This window comes from Castanea sativa, chromosome 5 (assembly GCF_040712315.1).
Source record: "Castanea sativa cultivar Marrone di Chiusa Pesio chromosome 5, ASM4071231v1".
Taxonomy (NCBI): domain Eukaryota; kingdom Viridiplantae; phylum Streptophyta; class Magnoliopsida; order Fagales; family Fagaceae; genus Castanea; species Castanea sativa.
Genome location: NC_134017.1, coordinates 20,077,482 through 20,102,466, shown reverse-complemented (window position 1 = coordinate 20,102,466; position 24,985 = coordinate 20,077,482). Strand labels below are relative to the sequence as shown.

The 24,985-nt window shown below is 33.5% G+C and overlaps 1 protein-coding gene and 1 pseudogene across 2 annotated transcripts; both read left to right on the top strand.

Moving 5' to 3' along the window:
* Positions 1-3,690: 3,690 nt before the first annotated feature.
* On the top strand, positions 3,691-10,840 carry LOC142634187 (G-type lectin S-receptor-like serine/threonine-protein kinase CES101; annotated as a pseudogene).
* An 8,202-nt stretch (positions 10,841-19,042) lies between these two features.
* On the top strand, positions 19,043-23,954 carry LOC142636815 (G-type lectin S-receptor-like serine/threonine-protein kinase CES101). Of its 2 annotated transcripts, none has more exons than XM_075811116.1 (7): positions 19,043-20,261; positions 21,771-21,899; positions 21,996-22,207; positions 22,677-22,887; positions 23,010-23,247; positions 23,354-23,504; positions 23,595-23,954. In XM_075811116.1, the coding sequence occupies exons 1-7, from the start codon at positions 19,100-19,102 to the stop codon at positions 23,904-23,906; spliced, it is 2,415 nt and encodes an 804-aa protein (XP_075667231.1). In that variant the 5' UTR covers positions 19,043-19,099; the 3' UTR covers positions 23,907-23,954. The 2 variants fall into 2 exon arrangements, with proteins under 2 accessions (XP_075667231.1, XP_075667230.1); XM_075811115.1 differs by having other exon boundaries at positions 19,068-20,261; positions 23,064-23,247.
* Positions 23,955-24,985: the final 1,031 nt, after the last annotated feature.

Below are 24,985 nucleotides of genomic sequence, written 5' to 3'. Positions count from 1 at the left end.
CTATGAGTATGCACCGGTAACCATCTGTCCTCTTTGATTCTGACAGAGCTCCCATTCCCTATTCTCCACACCACCCCTCTTCGAATTACATCCCTAGCATTTAAAATGCTTTTCCATGCATAGGAACCAGTGGTGGATTCCTTAGCTTCAAGGATGGAACAATCAAGGAAGAATCTAGCTTTAAAGACTCTATGACATAGGGAATCAGGGTTATTTATCATACGCCACACTTGCTTTGCCAACATAGAATCATTGAATTTCTCAATGTCCTTAAAACCCAAACCTCCTTTCCCCTTATCCTCACAAAGCCGTTCCCATTTTATCCAGTGCACCTTTTATTAGTACCATCATACCCCCACCAAAACTTCCTAGTGAGCGTTTCCAATTCCTTAATCAGCCCCTTAGGGAGTTTGAAACAACTCATAGTATATGTAGGGATGGTCTGAATGACAGACTTAATCAAAATTTCCTTGCCAGCTTGGGAGAGGAGCTTCTCCTTCCAACCTTGCAATTTTCTCCACACCCTTTCTTTAATATAGGCAAAGCTTTGTCTCTTTGCGCGCCCAACCAGAGCTGGCAATCCCAAATATTTCTCATATTTGCGTATAGCAGGCACACCTAGGAGATTTTGAATCCGGGTTTGCATTTCGGGCTGTGTGTTGGTGCTGAAGAAAATATTGGTCTTGTCTCTATTTATTTTTTGCCCCGAACCTCTTTCATATACTGAAAGTAAATCAAGAATTTTTTGGCACTCCTCCTCCTTTGCTCGACAAAATAGGACACTGTCATCAGCAAAAAATAAATGGGAAACTCGAGGGCCATTTCTGCAAATAGAAACACCTCTGATATCCCCATTTGCCTCTGCTTTTTTTAACAAACTCTATAGTCCCATGGCACATAGTAAAAATAAATAGGGTGACAGAGGATCACCTTGTCGGAGCCCTCTAGATGGCTTGATATTTCCCACTGGTTGTCCATTGAGTAAGACAACATAAGAGACTAAATTCAAACAAGACATAATGAGACTCACCAATTTATCATAAAATCCCAATTTCTTCATAATTTTCTCCAAAAAGACCTATTCAACCCGGTCATACGCTTTACTTATGTCAAGTTTTAGTGCCATAAACCCCAATTTACCTTGGGTTTTCCTCTTAAGATAGTGCAATGTTTCAAATGCAACCAGAACATTATCTGAAATTAATCTCCTAGAAAGGAAGGCACTTTGGGATTCAAAGACCAAGTTTGATAAGATCTTTTTCAACCGATTTACCAACACCTTAGCAATCAATTTGTAGACCACGTTGCAAAGGCTAATCGGTCGAAAGTCAGAGACTTTTTTTGGGTTCTTAATTTTTGGGATGAGAGATATAAAAGTGGGATTTAAGGACTCATGAACCACACCAGTATTTAAAGCATTAAGAACTATAGTGGTGACATCCTTACCAACTATGTGCCAATAAGTCTTGTAAAAAATAGGAGACATACTGTCAGGACCCAGGGCGGTAAGAGGTGCCATTTGTCGAAGAGCATGGACTACTTCCTCTGCCTGAAATTCACGGTCAAGAGCTGTATTCATCTCAACTGTTACTGCTGGCTCTATCCCATTCAAAATAGCATCAAACCCATCTGGTTGGGACGTGGTAAACATGTCTTGGAAATAACTTTTAATGATCACATTTTCATATGACCCCTCTTTTATCCACATCGCTTCAAATCTAAACGGACGACCCTTGCGGTAGAACCTTTTGAACTCTGACTCCGTGCATAAGAGAAGAGGCTTGTGATCAGAGTGGTAAGCTTCAAGGTGATGAACATGGGAAGATGGGAAACGCAGCCTCCAATCCACAATGGCTACACCCCTATCTAACCGAACCCATACATTATGAACTCTAGGCCTCCTGTTGCACCAAGTGAAGGGAAAACCATTGTAGCCCAAATCTTTTAGCCGGCAGAAATATAAGGCATCTCTGAAAGATTGCATTTGTCTCTCTGGTCTGTCAAGCCAACCCTGCTTTTCTTTAGCCAACAAAATTTCATTTTGAGTTGAGGCCATTAAAAGACACATTAGCACCAGACATGGATGTAAGAGATCAAATCAAAATACTACATAATTAAGAATTCATAATCAAAATTTAAAAAAATATTAGTGGACAAAATCAAAATGACCACACTATTAAGGGTGTATATTGTAATTTAAGCGTTTAAAAAAAAAAAAAAGATGAAAGGGGCTATTAAGTACTTCAATTACACATAATTCAAATTTTTTATTAGTAAAATAGCAGAATAAGAGGATAAACTGAAAAGATATATAACTGAAATTTAAATGCAGAAATAACTTTAAATGCAAAAATATAACTGAACATTACTTGAAATGTCTTTAAATACAAGCTTGAAATAACTAAAATAACTTGAAACGCTTACAAGTGCAAGGTAACGCCGAGACTTGAATTGAATGCATAATCAGAAAATAAAATATTATTTTGCTAAGAAGGTTATCAACTCAGATGAGAAATTGGGTAATAGAATGAGGCACCAATGCGATCAGTACGTAGTGATGCAAAAATAGGCGAAAATTTGACCACACTGTACACCCGGGTGTGGACTGTGGAGTGGAGGGGAAATGTATTTGGCATATGCATGCAACATGTAGACCTAATAATTACTATATTGGTGCAAGGTTAGGGTTTTAATTTTCGCCTATTTTTGCATCGTATTGATGGCATTGGTGCCTCAATTTCTTTAAGTTGGCTTCATCAAGGTTAGGGTTTGATCGGTGCGATAGGTAAGATTGGTTGGGCCAGGCCGTGTATGTTGAGAGGGGGAATGTTGGAATTTTGAAGGTAAAAAATACAAATACAAAAAATCATAAAAATCAAACAACCAAATATACATTGCACAAGTTTCTAAAAAATATATATATATATATACACACACACACATTGCACAAGCGAAGCCTCATTCAAAACCATCAAATTCACAATAAAACAAGTAAATGCCTATATAAAAAAAATGACAAAGTTTAGCTACAGAATTAGTTGTAGCCTTAGGCTACAAACTTATTTAATATCTTTTTATTGGATGTGAATTTTGATAAATCCACCATTTGATTAAATCTTCTTTGTATATCCTCCATACTTGCAAAATTTCAAAAAAATTAAAGATTAATATCTATGTCATCAATACATTTTTTAAATAGCAAGTTTTTATAATTTAAAATTATGCACAATATATAAGCTTATAGATCATATAGTAAATAATATCTGATTGATACAAAATTTAACATGTACGTGTATTAAGAGTGTAAAGAAGATACAATTCAACTGTTAGATTTTTAAAATATGTTGTAATATTTATTTTATTGAGTGAGTTTGTAGCCTTAAGCCACCACTAATTTTGTAGCTAAACTTTGTCCATAAAAAAATGCCAAAATAAACCTTAACCTCTTAATAATTTCTGGACCACCATGACTGACCTTGTTCAGTGGCTGCCTATTGACAGTCAATGCAGGCTAGCTTGGTTGGTTTGGGGAGACACTCAGACACGGCTACCTCCACATAGTTCCACCTTGCTCTGAAACGTCAATCATATTTGTTCAATTATTCAACATAGATGGCTAATTAGTTCCGGTCCCACCCGCTTATTATGACACATTTTTTTGTTACATTAATATGAACCACAAGTTTAGCTTTCTGGAAATCTCCAACAGCATCCCCCGGAGCTTGTTTTTCCATCATTGTACTTAATATGTGAACAAGCCCAATTCTTGCCTGCACCATAGCTTACCAAAAAGAGAATCAAAGATTGCCTTTCATGGCAACCATAGCACCAAAATTTATCTTCAATTTATTATGTTTTCTACTCATCTTAGGCCTGTCTTCTCCCCAGCAGACAAACACATTAGTGCAACGACAGGAGCTCAAAGATGGTGAAGAATTAGTTTCAGCTGATAGAGGCTTTAGATTAGGATTCTTCAACCTTACACCTAACAATTACTACTTAGGTATATGGTACAATGGTGACCGCTTCTCGGATGTAGTGTGGGTTGCCAATCCAGACGCTCCAATCTTTGGCAAATCTTTAAGTCTTACTATTGATGACTATGGGAGCTTGAAAATTTCATACGGTGACGAGGGTCATTCTATTTCACTATATTCAACTCAAGGAGCTAGTAACACTAGTGCTGTTCTACTTGATACCGGTAATTTTGTACTACAAGAACTGAATTCAGATGGAACTGTGAAGCAGGATTTGTGGCAAAGCTTTGATTATCCCACTGACACACTTCTACCAGGGATGAAACTGGGAGTCAACAAAATAACTGGACATAATTGGACTTTAAGATCATGGAGAAGTGTTGTGGTACCTGACTTTGGGTCCTTTTCCTTTGGCATGAACAAGGACCCTAAACCGGGAAATGAATTTGTCATCTTGTGACACGGGGAAGCCCATTGGACTGGTGGGTTTTCGAACAAAAAGGGTTACCAGTCGTGGCCAACAAATGGTTTCACTTTACCAGACCAAAGAGGTGCCTACTACTCCTTTGTGAAGATAACGAATGAGAATGAAACATACTTCAATTACTCAACGAGTAATGATGCAACATTCACACGCTTAAGGATAAATCACTTGGGAAACCTTTATTTATGTGAAAGGTTGCTTGTTGAATGTAGTACTCTTTCTCCTGCTTCAAATGAAGGCTGTGTGATGCAAACACTTCCGGAATGCAGGAGACATGATTACACATTTATTGAAAATTCAGCTTACATAGTGGACGGCGATGTGTTCGTGTTTAATGAGAGTGACAACCTGACCCGTGTGGATTGTCAGAACAGATGCTTGAACAATTGTTCTTGTGTGGCCTATGCATCTTCAAAGCAGGATGATATTGGCTGTAAGATTTGGACCAGGGTCCCAAGTATTGAAATGTCCTAGAATGCTCCAACAATATACTTCCTTGAATACAAAGGTAAGACTACTTCATGCTGAACTTCACACATTTATTGCATATAATGCTTGTATTAAATGTGCATAAGAACATATAGGCATGGTTTTGATCCGTAGGCTTGATAATCTAGCTGCTTCCTGAAGACCTTGTTAGAAAATTATAGGGTTATTTTGTTGAGGACATGGTAAAAATAGATTAAAGTCCGTTGTATTGATTCCTTAAGATGTTGAATAATTGCCATAAGCTTTATCTTAAGAGGTTTGTGAATCATCCAAATTGTGAAATAAACTAGAACAGGCAGATGAAAATAGAGAACCTTTAAGCTCAAACCTTAGTCTTAGAGTTGTATTTAAGTATATTGTTACTGTACATAATCATTACACTGTACAACTTGATTCCTTCAATCTAAGAATATGATATTTACCATTAACACAATTGCTTTAATCAAGGGATGGACTTTCTTATATGCAATAAGTTGATAAGAAAAAAATTGGGTATTGCTTTTGCTAGTCAACCTATTCAAAAATCATGGAGAAGATTGTGGTTTTCTCTAACACTGCCCCTGCAATCTTGTTGGATGCTACCAGACCATAATAAGCTTGGTTTTTCAAATTTTGAAAGTGCAAAGTGGATAGGTCCTTCGGTGCACATGTACCTATCATCCAATTCTTTGGCAACTACACTTATCACAAACACAGTGGTAATCAACTCCCAAGTATTTAGTTATAGAATGGAATACAGGACTGGAGGTAAGAGCAATGGAGTTGATATTGTCACACCGAACAATAGAAGAAAGAGCAATCATAAGGTCTTTGAATAAGGAGTTTAACCAAGAAATTTCGATTTTAGTGTGAGCTACGGGATGGTATTCGGCTTTGGCAGTTGAGTGCTATACCATTTGCTAATTTGCACCACTCCATGATATTGGACCAATACCAAGCAAAACACAATAATCCCCAGTGAAGTTATGATCACCTCTTCTATCAGTGTCTGAGTAAGCTTGTAACTGTGATAATGATCCATGTTGAATTATAATACAATTGTCAAAATTTCCCTTGAGATAGTGTAAAACACAATTCACGAATGTCCAATGAACGATGGTGGGTTGGTGCACAAATTTTCATGCTTGATTAACCATGTAAGCCAAATCAGGTTGAGTGAGAGACAAATATTGAAGAGAACTGAACACATGTTGGTATTTGATAGGATCAATGAGAGGATCGCCATCAGTTGCAGCCATCTGCTTACTTGTGATGGCGGCAAAGAGTACTGTTTGGCATTAACCATTTTAGTGTATTGAAAAAGATCAACAACATATTTGGCTAGCCCATTTCCTTGCAGTACAAACTAGAGTTTTAGTTTGCTAGGACATGGCCTTTTTTTAATTAGGAAAACTATGAAAATTGAACCAGATATACCCTGCTTCAGAAGCTGGATATGGTATTACTATACTACAACCTCTGCTCCTGAACTACCAAGCGCTAAGCATACCTACAAAAATATTCTTTTAGAAATAGCTCCAGATGGTGTTCATTCTAGTCCCTTTGCAACTGATGATGAAACTCATTTTGCGGTATAGGGAGGTCCTGTCACCTCAGGTGGGTACTGGGGAGGTCTTCATCAGAGAAGTAATGGTAGAGGCTGCTAGAACTTTCCCTACAAGATGTTTGGATTGAGTAAGGTATAGCTGATGAGGAGGTGCAAGGATGGGGGACTAGGCATTGGGTTTGAAGGGACAATAGCTGTTTGAGTGTGTGCAATGGTCGCTACAGGTGGTATAATCACTGGAGGAGCCAATGCTAGCAGCATTTGTGAAGTGGCCTTGAAGTTCTTGAAAGGAAGCGTCATTTCAGACACCATGATGCGATAAATACATATGACCATTGTCAAGATCCAAACGCAAATATCCAGATGATTTAAAGGATACCCCATAAAGATGCATTGTTTTGATCAAAATTGAAGCTTATTAGTGTTATAGTGATGAAGATGTGAAAAATAGTGAACCTCTAAGCTCAAAGCCTTGGTCTTAGAGCTGTACATTGTTACTAAATATAGTCATTTACTGTAAAACTGAATCCCTTCAATCAAGGAAAATGATTTCTACCATTAACATAACTGCTCTAAGTGATTGACTTCCTTATATGTTTTAAGTTACCTAAAACAAATGATGTAGTCGATGATAGTCAAATTAATAAAAAATCAGGGGGAATATCTCTAACGATCTGTAGCTTCTTCCAATTAAGAGACTAATTGTTCTACATTTAAAACACTAGTAAAACATAAATAATTCCAATCTGCTAACACGAATAATATTACAGACATCTAATTTTGTTCAAACTCCCAGGAACACAATTCTTCTCACAGGAAAACTGAATTAGAGTTAAAAAGGTTGAAGATATCTTTGGTTTAAATTGTGAACAAAGAATCTTAGTCCTAGCTTGAAAAGAAAAATACAAAGACTAGAATCCCAAAAGATTTGAAGCCCATATAGGTCAAAGCCGAAGATGAATTTTGTCAGTCTTATTTTGATTTTTAAAGCACAATCAATCCTTGCATCTTAAAGCATAGTAAATAATTATAAAAAGTGACTGTAAGGTCCATATTTTTAGGTTGGCAAACTATGAACAATTGTAACAACTTAGAACCTAGTTTGTCTAGTTAATTGGTATGGGTCAGTTATTTGATCAAGACAAATCAAGGTTTGAATAGTTGAAGACTGAAGAATGTAAAAATTGGACTGTTGTTGCCCTGGACGTCAATAGGTCCAAAATCACTTAACTCAACCGGTCAAACTGCACATCTGAATTGATTGAGATCTGTGTAGATTGGTTTTTTAGCAGTTCTTCTTAGTCATTGGATCTAGGATATCTAGCATCTCAAGTACACAATATTAGCAAGTCTTAGATCACGTTTTTACACACATGAGACAATAGTGTATTTGTACACAAATTTGGAATTTTCCAAACTCTCTTAAAGCATCAACCGGAGACCTACTTGCATAGTAAATATCCAGTGATTAAGTAAATTTGCTGCATCTAGTTTACAATCATAGTTATTGGCACAAAATTTTGAAAGTAGATCTCGGAGTCACGAACTAGAAGCATGTGCAACAAGTCAGAATAGAGGAGTTTGTGGATATCAGAGTTATGTGTGGTTACTTCTGTAAGTACTACATAAGATAGCATTAGATTTAGAGTTACATCTTTTGTATAAATTTCTATTCTATTCTAGTGGATTTGTTGCCTTGAGGATTGACGGTTAAATCCTTCTAGGTTTTTATAATGAAAAGGTTTGTTTCATTAGTTTTCTTATGTCATCATTTTGGAGTCTTTATGTGATCCATGCATGTGTGATGTTATTTAGTTCAACACTAAAACATAATTAATTTAATTAATTACTTGTCTGAGAATTGGTTAATATTGTGACTACTAGAGCCTAGAACCTTAACAAAAAGAAAAAAAAAAATACTGTTACTAGTAGAACAGTAAACTTCGTTTGTCAATGCAGCAAAGCCAAACAGGTGGTGGATATGGCTCATTGTGGCAGTAGGGGGAATCATTGTCATCTTGTTTTGCTCCTTATATTATGCAAAACAGAAAAAGCACAAAGCGGAAGGTAATCGATGCTCTTGCTAAATATTTTGTTAGACTTACTGATGATCAAGCATAATTTTTTTTATTAAAATTAATACTTTGCATGTGTGTGAATTAGGAGAGAGAGAAAGGAAGCAAAAGATGCTCATACAAGAACTTGTAGGGAATGCAATACCTTCCACTGTAGATGACGAAGGGAAGAAACAAAACAACGATGGGAAAAATAGCCATGAGTTGCATGTCTTTAGCTTTGAAAGCATTTATGTTGCTACAAGTAATTTCTCAACAAAAAATAAATTAGGAGAGGGTGGTTTTGGACCAGTTTATAAGGTCAGTTCTTGACACCTTTCTATCTATTTCTCCCCAATAATGCTATCCATATTGTGATGCCCCAATTTGATTAATTGTGTAATATGTGTGGGTGTGTGATGAGTCTCACATCGGGCATATACTAGGTTGAACTAAGCTTTATTAACCACTACAAGGAGCCTCAATTGTAACTAGTCCTTTTGAGGTATAGCGTAGATATGACTAGTATTTTTCCTTAAGTCGTTACACATATAATATATTTTTATAATTTTTTCCATAACTTGTAGAGATGACAAATTCTAATCCGCACAACATCACTTTTACCAGGGTCATCACTTATATTATTTTTATTGACACCAATCACAACCTACTATCTCAACAATTAAAAAAATCTGAAGACATTTGTTATTTTTAGACTTATTGATTTCTTATGATAAAAATTTGATTCTATGACTTAACCTAACCTAATTCTCTCTCTATATTTTTTTGTTTTTGGGACATAAATGTTAACTTATGACAAAGCCTAGTTAATCGATTCAATAAATTGGCACTTGAGTGAGCCCACACACTAAGTAGTATCTTGCAAGAAAGTTGATTAATCTAAATACATACTGAATTAGATAATGTGAATAAAATTAGGCTAACGTGATAACTTTTAGGGAAAATTACCTAATGGACAAGAAATCGCAATAAAGAGACTTTCAAAAAGTTCTGGACAAGGATTGGTAGAATTCAAGAACGAAGCTATTCTCATTGTGAAACTTCAGCACACTAATCTAGTAAGGCTTTTAGGCTTTTGCATTCAAGAAGAAGAAAAAATGCTAATCTATGAGTACATGCCGAACAAAAGCTTGGACATCTTCCTATTTGGTAAGACATATGTCCATTACTAGGAAAATTTGGTTATGTGATGACATATATATTCTTTTTTATATTATGTAGATTCAATCAATGCTTATCATTTTCTTGCTATTGTTTTCTACAATGAGTCAGATCCAACTAAAAAGTACATATTAAATTGGAAAACACGCTTCAATATCATTGAAGGCATTGCTCAATGACTTGTTTATCTCCACAAATATTCAAGACTAAGAGTAATTCACCGAGACTTAAAAGCAAGCAACATTTTGCTTGATGAAGAGATGAATCCAAAAATATTTGATTTTGGCATGGCTAGGATCTTTGGATTGAAAGGATTAGAAGAAAACACAAATATAGTTGTTGGAACATAGTAAGTATTCATTGCATTTCACTTAAGCACAATTTAATTCTATTTGTGAGTTTGTGTGTGTGTGTGTGTGTGCATGTGCTTGTTCATACACTAAAGTTCGTTGGTTAATTATTATTTCAGTGGTTATATGTCTCCCGAGTATGCCATTAATGGTGTTGTTTCAGTTAAAAATGATGTATTCAGTTTTGGAGTCCTCCTATTGGAAATTGTTAGCGGCAAAAAAAAAAAAAAAAAATCGCCATTATTCTGATTCTCCACTCAACCTCATAGTATATGTAAGTTTGACATTTAAGCTTTCTTAACTTGTATATGGAATTTTGAACTTAATAGTTAATAATCTTTGTATAATTGGATTTGTAACAGGCATGGCAATTATGGAATGAAGGTAAGGATTTCGAGCTAATAGACCCAACAATACAAGATGAGTCATATTGTCCATGTGAAGTAGCAAGATGCATCCATGTTGGTCTCTTATGTGTACAAGACCAAGCAGCAGATAGACCCACTATGTTGGATGTTGTCTCTATGCTTTCAAATGAAACTCTTCAGCTATCTCCTCCAAAACAACCTGCATTTTTCATTAACACATTTGGGGAAGAGAGAGAGATTTCTAAAAATAAGCCAGAAAATTGTTCCATAAATAATGTCACAATTTCTATGATGGAAGCTAGATGAATACTAAAATAGCTCTTCTATGGGCACTACGAATTCTTACAATATTTTTATAATAAGTTGAGGTGTTAGCTTACTGTAGATGATAAAAGGAAAAAAAAGAAAAAAAGAAAGAAAAGAAAAAAAAGAAAAAGAATAAGAAAAAACAGACCACAACTCAAAATAAGAGTATTAGAAAAATGTAGTGGAATTTTGTTGTGTCCTAAACTTTTTCATACTAAACTACACTAGTTAGTATGAATATAGTTTATTGTACATGCTTGTGTGAGGGTGGCTATACCTGAATTTGACTGGACAAGATGTATCCATATTTTTAATGGTTTTATTAGGAGTTTTGATAAGGGCTAATACGTCGATACTTTATCACAGTTGTTTTTCTTCATGTTGTAAATATTAGCAATGAGAAGAATCATTTATGCTATTGTGAGAGTGGACTGACTTAATTTTTGCGTAATTATTCTGTGCATAATGAAATTGCAGCGTTGAAAAAGACTTGGAGTATCTTATATCTCAAATAGGAATTGTGCATAACTCGAAGCATTCGTGCACGGTGGATGAATTCTGTCAGTTATCAATGTTCTAGGATGGCTTCACATTATTACCTCTCGAGCTTTCTTCTAGCACAGTCGCAATGCTTCCATTATTGCTACTGAAGCTTGAAGGAAAAACATTGATGTTCCAAAAAAAGCCAAAATCAATATACAAATCGGGTTTGGGTGATACCCTTGCCCAGTTGCCCAAATCTGCGGGACTCAGGAGTAAAAAAAAACAAAAAAAACTCACCTCCATATCCTTTAATGGGGTGGGTAAAGCCCATTCCATTTGGGTGCAAATTCTCCAGATAATTCATGTTGGGTCTCAATCTAGTCTTGTGTAAATTAAGAAAATCATCTAAGAATTTTAATCAATCACTAAATACATTATCACAAAAAATTACATAGCCAAAATATCAATCAAACACAAAAACACAAAAATTTACATTTAGACCATTTCTCTTCGAAAAGAGAAACTGCGGGACAAACTCCATAATTCAAATAAATATCCACTATAATAAAATTAATTATAGATCTTCAATCCCTTTGAATACAATAACTTTCTGTGATTGTAACGCCCAAAAATTTCTCCCTCAAGAAAACTCCAAATTTATCTTCCTTTGTGTATATTTCACAACTAAAGAAAAATTTCCTTACTTTTTGTGGTCCCCAAATCTCCTTAGGCTATAATACTATGTGAAGGATTTGGACCCAAATTTATTTATTTGTGGGCTTTCTTGCAATCCTACAAGTAGAGCTCCAAGTTTCACATAGATAGTCCAAGCTGTATTCTTCTCCCACCTAGTGTACTCACACTCCCTTCCCCTTTGTGTGTATATCCCCCTTTCCTTGCGTCTACCCCTTTTTCCCAGTGTTTCCCCGTGTTTTCCCTGTGTTTTTCAACCAACCCTTCTTGTTTGCCTCCTTATCCCTTTTATAATCTCTCATTAGTGGGGCACTCATCATTATCATTTCACCACTTCACATACATTTCCACTTTTGCCAGAATCCCAAGGAATCATCACGACTTCTAAGGATTCTCTTGGAACTTGTTTCAGACGCCAAATAATGTTCAATAGCGAGTTTCCCAAAGGCATTAATAGTGCTTGGTTACCGACCTGAATTTGACCGTCCCCTCGTTAGTTTCCCCCTAGCTTATTAGTTAGTATTGGGCTTGACTTGGCTCGAACACAATAGGTTTCCCTCGAATGCTAATCCTTAGACTCCTGCATATTTACCAGTGGACTGATCCTATCCCCACAGTGTTGGGCTTGGTCACACGGGCCATTCCAGATCATCCGGGCCCAAGTCCCTACACTTTTCTTTGCACTCACACACATAGAGAGCACCTTGTTGTCAATATCATCTCCTTAATTTGTGCACTTTAAAATACTTTTCTAAAGAAATCCCAAACTTTATTGTTTCTCTCCTTGTGCTACCTTCCAAGCGAAAATTTTATTGTATTATCTCTTGGTTTATATTATTCTTTCCCTTATCCCAAGTAAGGGTATTTTGCCCAAGTCTTTAAATCATTTATAGCATTTTCTATTTATAAGACTTTTAATTCTTATTCCTTGATGGATAATGAATTAGGGAAGTTAATACCGCACATGTATTGGCTATACTAGGGAAATATTTCATACTAGTAATCCTCTAAAATTTATCGGGAAAAAATGAATACTAGGTTGTACTGCTCTGTACATGGCATATTTCGGATATATCATCTAGTATTGGCATTTTGACCAATACAATAAAAAAATTGAAAAAAAAATTTGGATTTTTTTTTTATATAAAAAAAATGTTATTTAGGCTAATATATTGATAAATGTACTTAGGCTAATATTTAGACTTGTAAAATATGTGGATTTTAAATTCAATATTTATAGACATAAAAATAAATAAATAAATACAAACATATATATATATATATATATATATATATATATATATATATATCGGGTATTTCCAAAACAGTATATCGGTATTAACCAGTATCGATATATTTTGTTCCCTTGACGAAACTGAAACAGCTTCCGATACAATTTGACTCCCTTGCAATGAAGACAATCTTTAACAAGGAATATTCTTTTCTTCCACTCCAATAAATAGCTTTTGCTTTGTTTTTTTGTTTTGTTTTTTTCATGTAAAGGAATTTGAGGCAATTTCCAAACAATTCTTGGCTTACATCAATCATATATATTCAACATTGGCGGCTGATAAGTTTAGGATTAGGATTCTTCAACCTTACAAGTAACAATTTCCAACTTAGAATATATGGTACGATTGTGATCGCCTCACGAATGTAGCATGGGTTGCCAACCAGACGCTCCAATGTTTGGCAACTCTATAAGTCTTACTATTGACGGCTATGGGAGCTTGAAAATTTCAAACAGCAAAGGGGTCATAAATCTAAATAATGGCGTTTCCAGGTCATGCTGCTCAAGTTTATTATTCTTTTAAGGAAAAGATAAAGTTACACAGAGTAATTTTAAGAATTACTCTACCATTTAACAACTTTTTATTGAATTAATATTTTAAAAGTCTTATTGTTAGATTACATTTTCTCTATGTACTTAATATGCATACCAAATTTTATGTCAATCAAATATTATTTACTATTAAATTTATAAAATCATATTTTGTTCATAATTTTAATAAAAAAAGTTAGAAGTTTAAACATTTTATATTTAAGATAGTTTTTATCCCTGATCATCTTAAAATTTTGCAAACATGGAAGATTTAGAAAGAAAATATAATCCGATTGTGAATTTGTAACCATTTGCTTTTGATTAAAAAAAAAAAATTGTTTAACATTACTTAAAGTTACATCAAATATAACTTCAACTTATTGCTGACTCATTTTCTTATATTTAAACATTAATTAAAAAAATTTCTGTTCTTTTCTTCTGTTGAGATTGAAACATGTACTAGGTAAAGTAATACAATACAACTTCACTTAACCATAAAAGTATCTAAAAGTCACAACGCAAAAATAAAAACAAATTTAATATATTACTCAATGAATTAGACCAAAAAAAAAAGTTTACAATTAAACTAGAAAAAAAAAAAAAACCATCTATGAGGTTAAGCAACAAAAGGGCGACTCAATCAATTTTGGGGCAACAAAGCCTTTTCTTATATTTAAATAATATATTTATTTATTTTCATTTAGTATCTATTTTTCTTGATTTTTGAAATGCAAAATTATTAAACTTTTTGTATTCAAGTTCTGCTAATGTTTCATTTTTTATTGATAACATGACTAATCTACTTAATCTTTTTTTTGTTATAATCAATCCTAATTAGTATTTTTATTATTTTTAATTTTTTATGAACGAAAAAAGGGCTTTACATGTGTGATCATTGACCCTGCCCATTTAAACCAGCTATAGCTGGCATGGGGCACCCTTGGGCACGGTAGAGCTATCCGCGTCGTAGCACAGCATTTTTGCGAAGCGCACAACTTGAGCTCGGCAACTCCTAGACTCGCAAGTGTGATCAAGTCTGAGACTCTTACCAACACACCATGCCCCTAGGGGGCTAAATAGTATTTTTATTAATTTTAATTTTGAAAAACTTGTTTATGAAATGCAATTATAACAATTACTGATACCCAAAATATACAAATTACATATCCTACTTAGAATAAAAAGGACCAATTCTATCTTATTATTATTTTTTAGCTTTTCAAATCAACCGGTAAAAATCTAAAGTTGAAACTAATTGAATTTTTTAAGAGAAATACTAATTAATTTGTTTTTAAAAAAAATGTAAGGAAGTAACAAAAGTGGATTGATGTACCGCATCAATCCCAGTGTGGCCGATACCGTACTGGTACCGGCCGTACCGGCCGGTACATACCGTACCGGTCAGGGCATCGGTACCGGTACACTTCTATATTGTACCAAAAAAAATACCGGCCGTACCGGTCGCGTACCGGCCATATCGGCCAATTTTGGGCAATACCGGCCGGTACCGGGCGTACCGGTTGGTACAGAAAAAAACTTTTTTTTTAGTTTTGTAATTTTTGAATTTTTGTAAAGGCATAATGGTAACTTATTTACATTAACTTCTTAGTATTATTTGTTTTCTTAGTATGCAATGAACAACTAAGTTTTCTATTTTTTATATTGTGTTTTTTTTCTTTTATTTGATACTAAAGTCTAAAACTATGAATAATTTGTTTTGAATTGAGGTAATGTTTTATAATAAAATTTTATATTTACTATAATATAAGTGAAATATTATATATTTATAAACATGGTTCTAGAGATTTTGGTATGTGTGTGTGTGTGTATATATATATATATATAAAATAGCGGTAAACCCGAAACGATACACCGGTATTGACCGGTATCCGAAATATATCGTACCGGTGGCCAAACCGGTACAGCCTCCGGTACGGTATTGACTTCCTTGATCAATCCACGTGATAATAGGTGCAAAGGAGTAAACCAGTGAATGTGTGTGGAGAAGATGATAAATTTTGTTCAAAATGATGCGATGTGAGAATAGGTATAGAGGTGTAAACGTGGGATAGAGTGGGCCCTTTTTTAATCACATTTCAAGTAATTAATAGGTGCATTGAATAAAATAATTTTGGGTAGAAACAAATAATAGGTGCGATGTGATAATAGGTGCATTGAATAAAATAATCACATTTCAAGTAATTAAAATCAATAAATTCTGCAATGAACAAAAAAAAAAGGAAAATTGTATTTATTAAAACCTACCATTTTTTTATTAAATTTTTTAAGCCAAGCCCTCTATTTGTGTTTTTTGATGCATTCATAGAAGATAGAACAACCAATATTTAGATTTTATTTCATCAAAAAAAAAAAATTATTTAAACTTTAGGGTTGAAAACTTAGGGAGGGGTGATGTAGTAAAATATATTTTGGGGTAGAAAATTAATAACTTGTTGAGACATTGAACCCATCCGTGCACTTTAATTACATATTTAAGCATTAGAGTTGGATTTGTGCTGGAAGAATAATCAAATTGCATGAAATTGGGGGATTCTAGGCTAAGCTTTCTTAGCACTAATAACACGTATTGACAATCCTAGAATAGTTGAGCTTTCTTAGCCGACTGTTTGATGTAAACATTAAGCATTCATTTATTTAATAATAGATTTTTTTGTTATTTTTTTAATAAAATAATTTTAAAGATGCGAAACATTCGGCTCAATTAAAAAATATCTAACACATATTGTGTCCTCTAGCAGTTAAGACAGTTAGACCTAATGGTTTGAAATTAGTTATATTTGCATAGAAATTATTCAACTAATATGACCTTTGAATATTTCTACTAATATATTCAGCTAATATGACCTTAATAATATCTAAAAATCCAGCTCAATAAAAAAAAAAAAAAAACTTAGAAATTAATATGCTAAGAATATTATTCCCAAAACCCTAATGATTTTTTTTTTCTTTGCCAACGGATGGGTCATGGGTGCAAAATATTTAGAAAGAAGGTAAAAAAAGAAAAAGAAAAAAGAAAAGAGAAAAGAGAAATTGCTTTTTATTTTTCTTTGCACATTTAATGGTAATAATTAATAACATACTTTACCTGAATGAGAAAATTAAAAGAAATAAAGGGATAATTGAAAAAATGAGAGAGAGATAATAGAAATTTATCTGGAAAATTATCCACTTAATTAAGTTCCTTAATTTTTGAGATAAGAAGACAAAACGTGTAGCTTCCCGTTAATAGCTGGCCTGGTTTCACGGGCCTGTATGGAAATTTTCAATTATGTCAAGAATATCTTTCCACAGATGTAAAATCAACTTGGACTTTATATTTGTTTTTTACTTGCTGAATCAATTCGGTGCAAACTTGCCAAATGGAAAAATTGTTCCCTCCAATCCAAGTAATAAACCTTGACTGAAAGTCAAGGGCCAAGGCAGTCTTAATGTATTTTATATATGTTAAAAAAAGTTAAGTGATAACTTATAAGTCCACGATTTTTTAAACCTATCATTGAATTACTTTTTAACCTCACCAATAAGGCAATAACAACTGTAACAACCTGACACTAAATATTTGCTGTGAAAGTGAGATGAAAATATTGTAAATATTAGCATTTCTCTATATTAAATACTAAAAAAAAGGTGAACCCTAGGTGAAATATATGATTTTTCTTTTTAACTAATGAATTAAATTCTACTAAGACTTACAATCCTTAATATATACACCAAGTAAAATTTGCTTCTTGAAGTGAAATTAGTGAATGACAATTTTTTTATTTGCTACAAGAAGTGGGGACAGCTTTTGAATATTGACAGGGTTTTAGTTTCCTTTTAGAAAGGATATAGATAGAAAGTGTTCAACAGAACAAAGGTGAAGACTTGGAATGGAATCCATTAACATGAGGAAAAGGGGTCGGTCAATTTGACAATTTCACCTCTAGGTTCTAGCCTTATTGAGTGTGAATAATTTCATACATGAGGGGTATCTTTGTTTCTTTTTGTTTTTAACATTTAATCTTCTCTCTTCACGTTTTAATAAAAAACAAAAAAACCTTTCCTGTTTTGGATACAATGGGGGTCTTTTTAGTACACAATGCATTCTATTGGAAAATAAAGAGAGCCTAATTGTTTTTTGTTTTTGGGTGAAGCAAGCCTTAATTAAAATGTTAAGACAAATAAATATAGATATATCATATTAGCCTATAGAGGGGGCCTTAGGCAATGACTTAAGTTTCGTGAATGGTTGGGCTGTCCTAGCATTTTGATTTTATATTTATCAAAAATTGTTTTTATAACAATTAAGATATTAAATACCAATATGAAAACCAAAGAGAAAATTAAATAAATGGTAAATTGCAAATTATACCCCTAAAGTTTTTAGGTGTTGGGATTTTACACTCTGAAATTTTCGAATTTGAATTTTACTCTTTAAATTTTAAAGATGTTTGGATTTTACTCCCTAATGTTTTGAAGTATTTAGATTTGATACTCTGAAGTTTCATAATCCAGGAGTGTAAAATCTAAACACTTCCAAACTTTAAGGGGTGAAAGTGTGAACATGAACTCTAAGAGTATATATAAAATTTTATATAAAGAATTAAAGAAATTTAAGGCAAAATTTTATTCATTATCCACAAAAAGAATGTGAAATTTTATTTAAAAAATAAAAAAATACTAAGAGATACGTACACGTAGTCTCACGATTACTCTTTATATAAAAAAAATTAATAAAAAAAAAATCTTTGGTCCTCTGCAGCCCCACTCCCCATCTTAATTTGTTAAAAATTAGTGTGCATTAGTTATTACACACAAACTATTTTATAGAGTTTTACACACTCCATCAAAACAAAAGCAATTGAAATCTTGACTTGAAGTGGAAAGTCGTGTTTATTAAACACAAACTATCTCCCATAATTTTAATGTTCCCTTCAAAAAAAAAAAAATTAAGTTTTTTAAATAGGACCAACAATTTAGAACAGAGTTAGAAAAAACTTTTGTGAAAATTTTTGGGATCCTAAATTTATGGATTGGTTAAAATTTGAGGGCCCTCTCAAGTGCATGATTGAGCCTGGCAGTTGAACCCAATCAATCCTTTAATAAGTTGAAAATTTCAAACGATAGGCGGCTGATTAGTACCGGGACTATGACCTTATACCATAATTTATTAGAAGAATATGAACCACATACGTACCATTCGCAATTAAAGCCTCCCAAACCGTTTCTTTAATTACCGTCATTGTGTTGTTCATCAAAAAAAAATTACCGTCATTGTGTACTCAGTGAACAAACACATTTCTGCACCTTAGCTAATTACCAAAAAGAATCAGAGGCTGTCTTTCATGGCAAGCATAGCACGAAAATTTATCCCCAATTTTTTATGTCTGCTACTCTTCCTGGGTCTATCTTCTTCCCAGCAGCGAAACACATTAGTGCAACGACAGGAGCTCAAAGATGGAGATGAATTAGTTTCAGCTGATGGAAAGTTTAGATTAGGATTCTTCAACCTTACAAGTAACAATTCGTACTTAGGAATATGGTACGATGGTGACTCCCCCACGAATGTAGTGTGGGTTGCCAATCCAAATGCTCCACTGTTTGGCAATTCTGCAAGTCTTATTGTTGATGACTATGGGAGTTTGAATATTTCATACAGCAAAATGGGTCCTCCTATTTCACTATATCCAGGACAAGAAGCCAGTAATTGTAGTGCTGTTCTACTTGATACTGGTAACTTTGTACTTCATGAACTGAATTCAGATGGAACTGTGAAGAGGGATTTGTGGCAAAGCTTTGATTATCCCACTGATACACTTCTGCCAGGAATGAAATTGGGATTCAGCACAAAAAGTGAACAAACTTGGTCTCTAAAATCATGGAGAAGTGATGTGGTACCTGACACAGGGGCCTTTACTTTTGGCATGAACGTGGACTCTATACCTGGAAATGAGTTCAACATCATGCAGCACGACGAGGAGTATTGGACAGGTGGGTTTTCGCAAGATGAGGGTTACCAGCACAAGCCAATAAATGGATTCACTTTACAAGATCAAAGAGGTTCCTCATACGCCTTTTCAAAGATATCGAATGAGAATGAAACATACTTCAACTATTCGGCAAATAAAGACATCAAAACGTTCCCACGGTTAAGGATAGATTACTTGGGAAAGCTTTATTTAGGTGAAAGGTTGCTTGTTCAATGTAGTTTTCCTTCCCTTGCTTCAGATAATCAAGGATGTGTGAAGAAAAAGCTTCCGGGGTGCAGGAGCGATCATATTACATTTGCTGAACGTTCAGGTTACTTTGTGGATACTGATGGATACGAGTTTCATGCGGATGACAACCTGACCCATGTGGATTGTGAAGACAAATGCGTGACAATTTGTTCTTGTGTTGCCTTTGAGCCTACAAAGAAAGATGGCACCGGCTGTAATGTTTGGACCACCATGCCAAAATTTGAAATGGATTTGAATGCGCCGAAAGTATACTTCCTCGAATCCGAAGGTAAGACAAATTCAAGCTGAATTAATTTATCATATTTCTTGCTTATAATTGATGTAGAACATGTGCTAAGAACATGACTTTGATGTGTAGGTTTGATAATCTAGATGCTTACTAAAGACCTTTGTAGAAAACAGATAAAATCAACTCTATTGATTTTTTAACTAGTAGATCAATAGCCCTAAGTTTTATCTTGAGAGGCTTGAGAATCATCCAAATTTACGAAATAAACTAAAACAATGAGATGAAATTAAACAAAAGTTATCGTCATATAATAATTACCATAGAGTCCTAGTCCTAACTTAAAAAAAACACACACACACACACATATATATATATATATATATATATATATATAAGAGAATTTCAGAAGATTTGAAGGATCATTATGTCAACGCTTGTTAGGAGAGCTTATATGACATGTAGTTTTGTAAATTTAAATACAAACGGCAGGTAGTATAGACAGGGACGGAGCCATGTACATGGCCCAACATTTTGAATTTTCCTATATATATAATTATTTTAATGTTTTCAAAATTTAGCCAACAAAAATAAGAGTTAGCCCCTCCAAATATTTGAATTAATCCAATGATACTCTTAAAAAAAATTAGTCTAATAGTTATAGAAACATAACTTTATTTTTTGCAATTTTATTTTTTATTGTAAAATGTGCTCTTAACTCTGTTAAATATTTGATAAAGTTTGGCACCGAACATGTTTGAATTTATCTTTTTTAACCCATTATATGACGATTAACAAGTCATTGACTTATTAGAAAAATCTTATTACCAAAACTATACATGAAATGTCTCTTTAGTTGCCACATAATAGGTTAGAACAAGATAACTTCAAATATGTTTAAAGCATAACTTATTCCTCCAAGTTTTTGATTAATCATGTTTTTAAAAATTTCATTAGTTCAGTTAAAAGATTTTTTACTTATTTTAGTATAAAATATGATAATTGGTATTGAAAATGAAACTTTTAAAGAATTTCACACTAAAAATGAATTTTATTTTATGAAAGATCATCATCAAACATATTTTTGATTGAAAATACTATGCAATTTTTTTTTTTGTTGGGTGTGTGTATATATATAATTTATCAAATGAAAAAGTGTTTGTGTGTATATGTGTGTGTGAGGGGTTGTCTTGATAAATATATTAGTGCCGCAACTTGAACCTCTGAACAAAAATTCTTGGCTCCGGCCCCCTACATAGGAATAATCTTATAGTGGAGTCAGTTACCACCTGGGAAGCTGACTTGGAGTTTGCTATGCTACATTATAGTTGTTGCTAGTTTATTACTATTTTCCGTCTAAGTCTGTTACTAACTTAGTATATAAACAAACAGAGCTTGTAATTCACTTTAAGCTTAATGCAATATATTCATTCAATCTTAATAAAGCACAAACAATACATGCATCTTAATGCATAGTAAATGATTAGAAGAAGAAAAACGAACAAAAATACCATTGCTAGTAGAATGGTAAAAATTTGTTCGTCAATGCAGCAAAGTTTGTCAATGCAGCAAAGCCAAACAGGTGGTGGATATGGCTCATTGTGGCAGTAGGAGTCGTCATTATCATCTTGTTCTTCTTCTTATGCTACGCAAAAATAAATAAAAAACGCGTAGCGGAAGGTAATCAATGCTCTTGCTATAGATTTTGTTAAATATATTGCTGTTGATCAAGTAGTAACAAACTTTCAATTAATACTTTGCATTTATGTTAATTAGGGGAGAGAAAAAGGAAACAAAATATTCTCATTCAAGAACTTGGAGGTAATACAATACCTTCCACTGTACATGACAACGCGAAGAATCAAAACAACGGTGGGCAAACTAGCCATGAGTTGCATGTCTTTAGCTTTGAAAGCATTACTATTGCTACAAGTAATTTCTCAACTGAAAATAAATTAGGAGAGGGTGGTTTTGGACCAGTTTATAAGGTAAGGCCTGTCAATTCTCTATCCATTTCTTTACAACATTACTAAAACGTATAAATATAACAAATTTTACTGCTTGGTGAGGTGATAGATTTTGATTAGCACAACATCATTTTTATTATTGGGATCCTTACCAACATTATTTTTATTGTACAACAATTACAACCAGCCATTTTTGTAGTGGTGACAAATCTTGTAAACTTTGTTGTACTTTTATACTTATGGATTTCTTTATGATAACCATTTGAATCTAAGACCTAACTTAACCTAATTCTCTCTCCTTTTCTTTTTTTTTGGGATAAAATTTGAACTCAAGACTTAGTCTAGTTAATCCAATTAATCCGATTAATGAATTAGCACTTTGAGTAAGCCCAAGGGCTAGCTAGAAACTTTCTAGAAAGTTAAAAAAATGAAAGTACATCTTGAATTAAGATAATGAGAGTAAAATATGACTAATGCAATTTACTTTCAGGGAAAATTAGCCGATGGACGAGAAATAGCAATAAAGAGACTTTCAAAAAGTTCTGGACAAGGATTGTTAGAATTCAAGAATGAAGTTATTCTCATTGCCAAACTCCAACACACTAATCTCGTAAGACTTTTAGGATTTTGCATTCAAGAAGAAGAAAATATGCTAATCTATGAATACATGCCCAACAAAAGCTTAGACATCTTCCTATTTGGTAAGACATATGTCCATTACTAGGAAAATTTGGTTAAGTGATGATATATATTCCTTTTTATATTATAAAGATTCAATCAATACTTATCATTTTCTGGCTATTTTTTTGGTAAAATGAGTCAGATCCTACTAAAAAGTGCATATTAAATTGGAAAACACGCTTCAATATCATTGAAGGCATTGCTCAAGGACTTGTTTATCTCCACAAATATTCAAGACTAAGAATTGTTCACCGAGACTTAAAAGCTAGCAACATTCTACTTGATGAAGAGATGAATCCAAAAATATCTGATTTTGGGTTAGCTAGAATATTTGGGTTGAAAGAATCAGAAGAAAACACAAATAGAGTTGTTGGAACATAGTAAGTATTCATTGCATTTCAAGCAAGTACAATCTAATTAACTCTATTTGTGAGCATGTATGTGCTTGTTTATACACTAAAGTTCATTGGTTAATTGTTATTTCAGTGGTTATATGTCCCCAGAGTATGCCATGAACGGTGTTGTTTCAATTAAAACTGATGTATTTAGCTTTGGAGTTTTCCTATTAGAAATTGTGAGTGGCAAGAAAAATAATAGTCGTTATCATTCTGATCATCCACTCAACCTTATAGAATATGTAAGTTTTTCATTTGACCTTTCTTAAGTTTTATACATGGAATTTTGAACTCAATAGTTAATAATGTTTGTATAACTGGACTTGTATCAGGCATGGAAATTATGGAATGAAGGTAAAGATTTGGAGCTAATTGACCCAACAATATTAGATGACTCATGCAGTCTATATGAAGTATCAAGATGCATTCATGTTGGTCTCTTATGCGTACAAGACCAAGCAACAGATAGACCGACCATGCTGAATGTTGTTTCTATGCTATCAAATGAAACTCTTCAACTATCTCCTCCAAAGCAACCTGTTTTTTTTATTAACACATTTGTGGAAGAGTATCAGGTTTCTGAAATTAAGGCAGAAAGCTGTTCTGTAAATAATGTCACGGTTTCTGTTATGAAACCAAGATAAATACTAGAAAATAGTATGTATATATAAGCCATCTCATTAAAAAAAAGAAAAAGAAAGTATGTATATATATATATATATATATATATATATATATATATATATGTCTGTGTGATAATTGATAAGGGCTTTTCTCGATTATGACTAGTTAGGATGTATCCCTATTTCTAATGTTTTTATTAGAAGTCTTGATAATTGCAAATATATATATTCTTGATCACAATTATCTTTCTTCTTGTTATAAACAATGAGAAGAATCATTGATTCACATGAGACTTATAGCCTGTTTGGATGGATGAGGAGTAGAGGGGAGTAGAGTAAAGAGAGGGAGAGTAAATTAAATCACCTTATTGGGATACTTTTTAAGAGAGGAGGGGGAGGAATTTGGAGGGGTTCTAACTACTTCTAATCTCTAATTTTAAATTGCCCAAAATTGGAAAGATTTGGAAGGAGAGTAGAGTATAGAAATACTAGACCAAATAAATTACCAAATTTACCCTTACTGTATTAACAAAATTACAAATTATGAAGAAAGACTAATTATTTCCCTCCCTCTTACTTAATTTTAAAAACATCCAAATGAGTCGGAGGATAACTATTCTTCTCTATTCTCCTCCTCACTACTCTCCTCTCGCTCCAAACTTCCAAACATAGCAGTAACTGATTTAATTTTTAGCCAAATTGTTCTAGCCCAGTTGTGATAGGTAAAGCTAACCATCTGGGTTCAGCTAGGTGTTTCAATTGATTGAACTTACCTAAAAGTTAACTAACTAGACATATTTGATACAATAAATGCTATAATACAACAAACTCTGCCTTCGATAGCATCTATTCTCTTCCATTTGGTGAATTTTTTTCCCCTTCTTTGGGGAACCTATTATACACATGCCATTTCATGCTTTACGTTATAACTCGAGCCCCCTATTCCTAATGACAACTCTAATATCAAACTTTGCAAAGCGCGTGCTACTCATTTAATGTGTCTTGATACATAAAAAGAAAAAAGAAAAAAAAGGGATGAACAGTGTAATGATGCTTTTGTTTCTTTGCTTGCAAGACCAAGGATGGAGCCACTGTTGGAT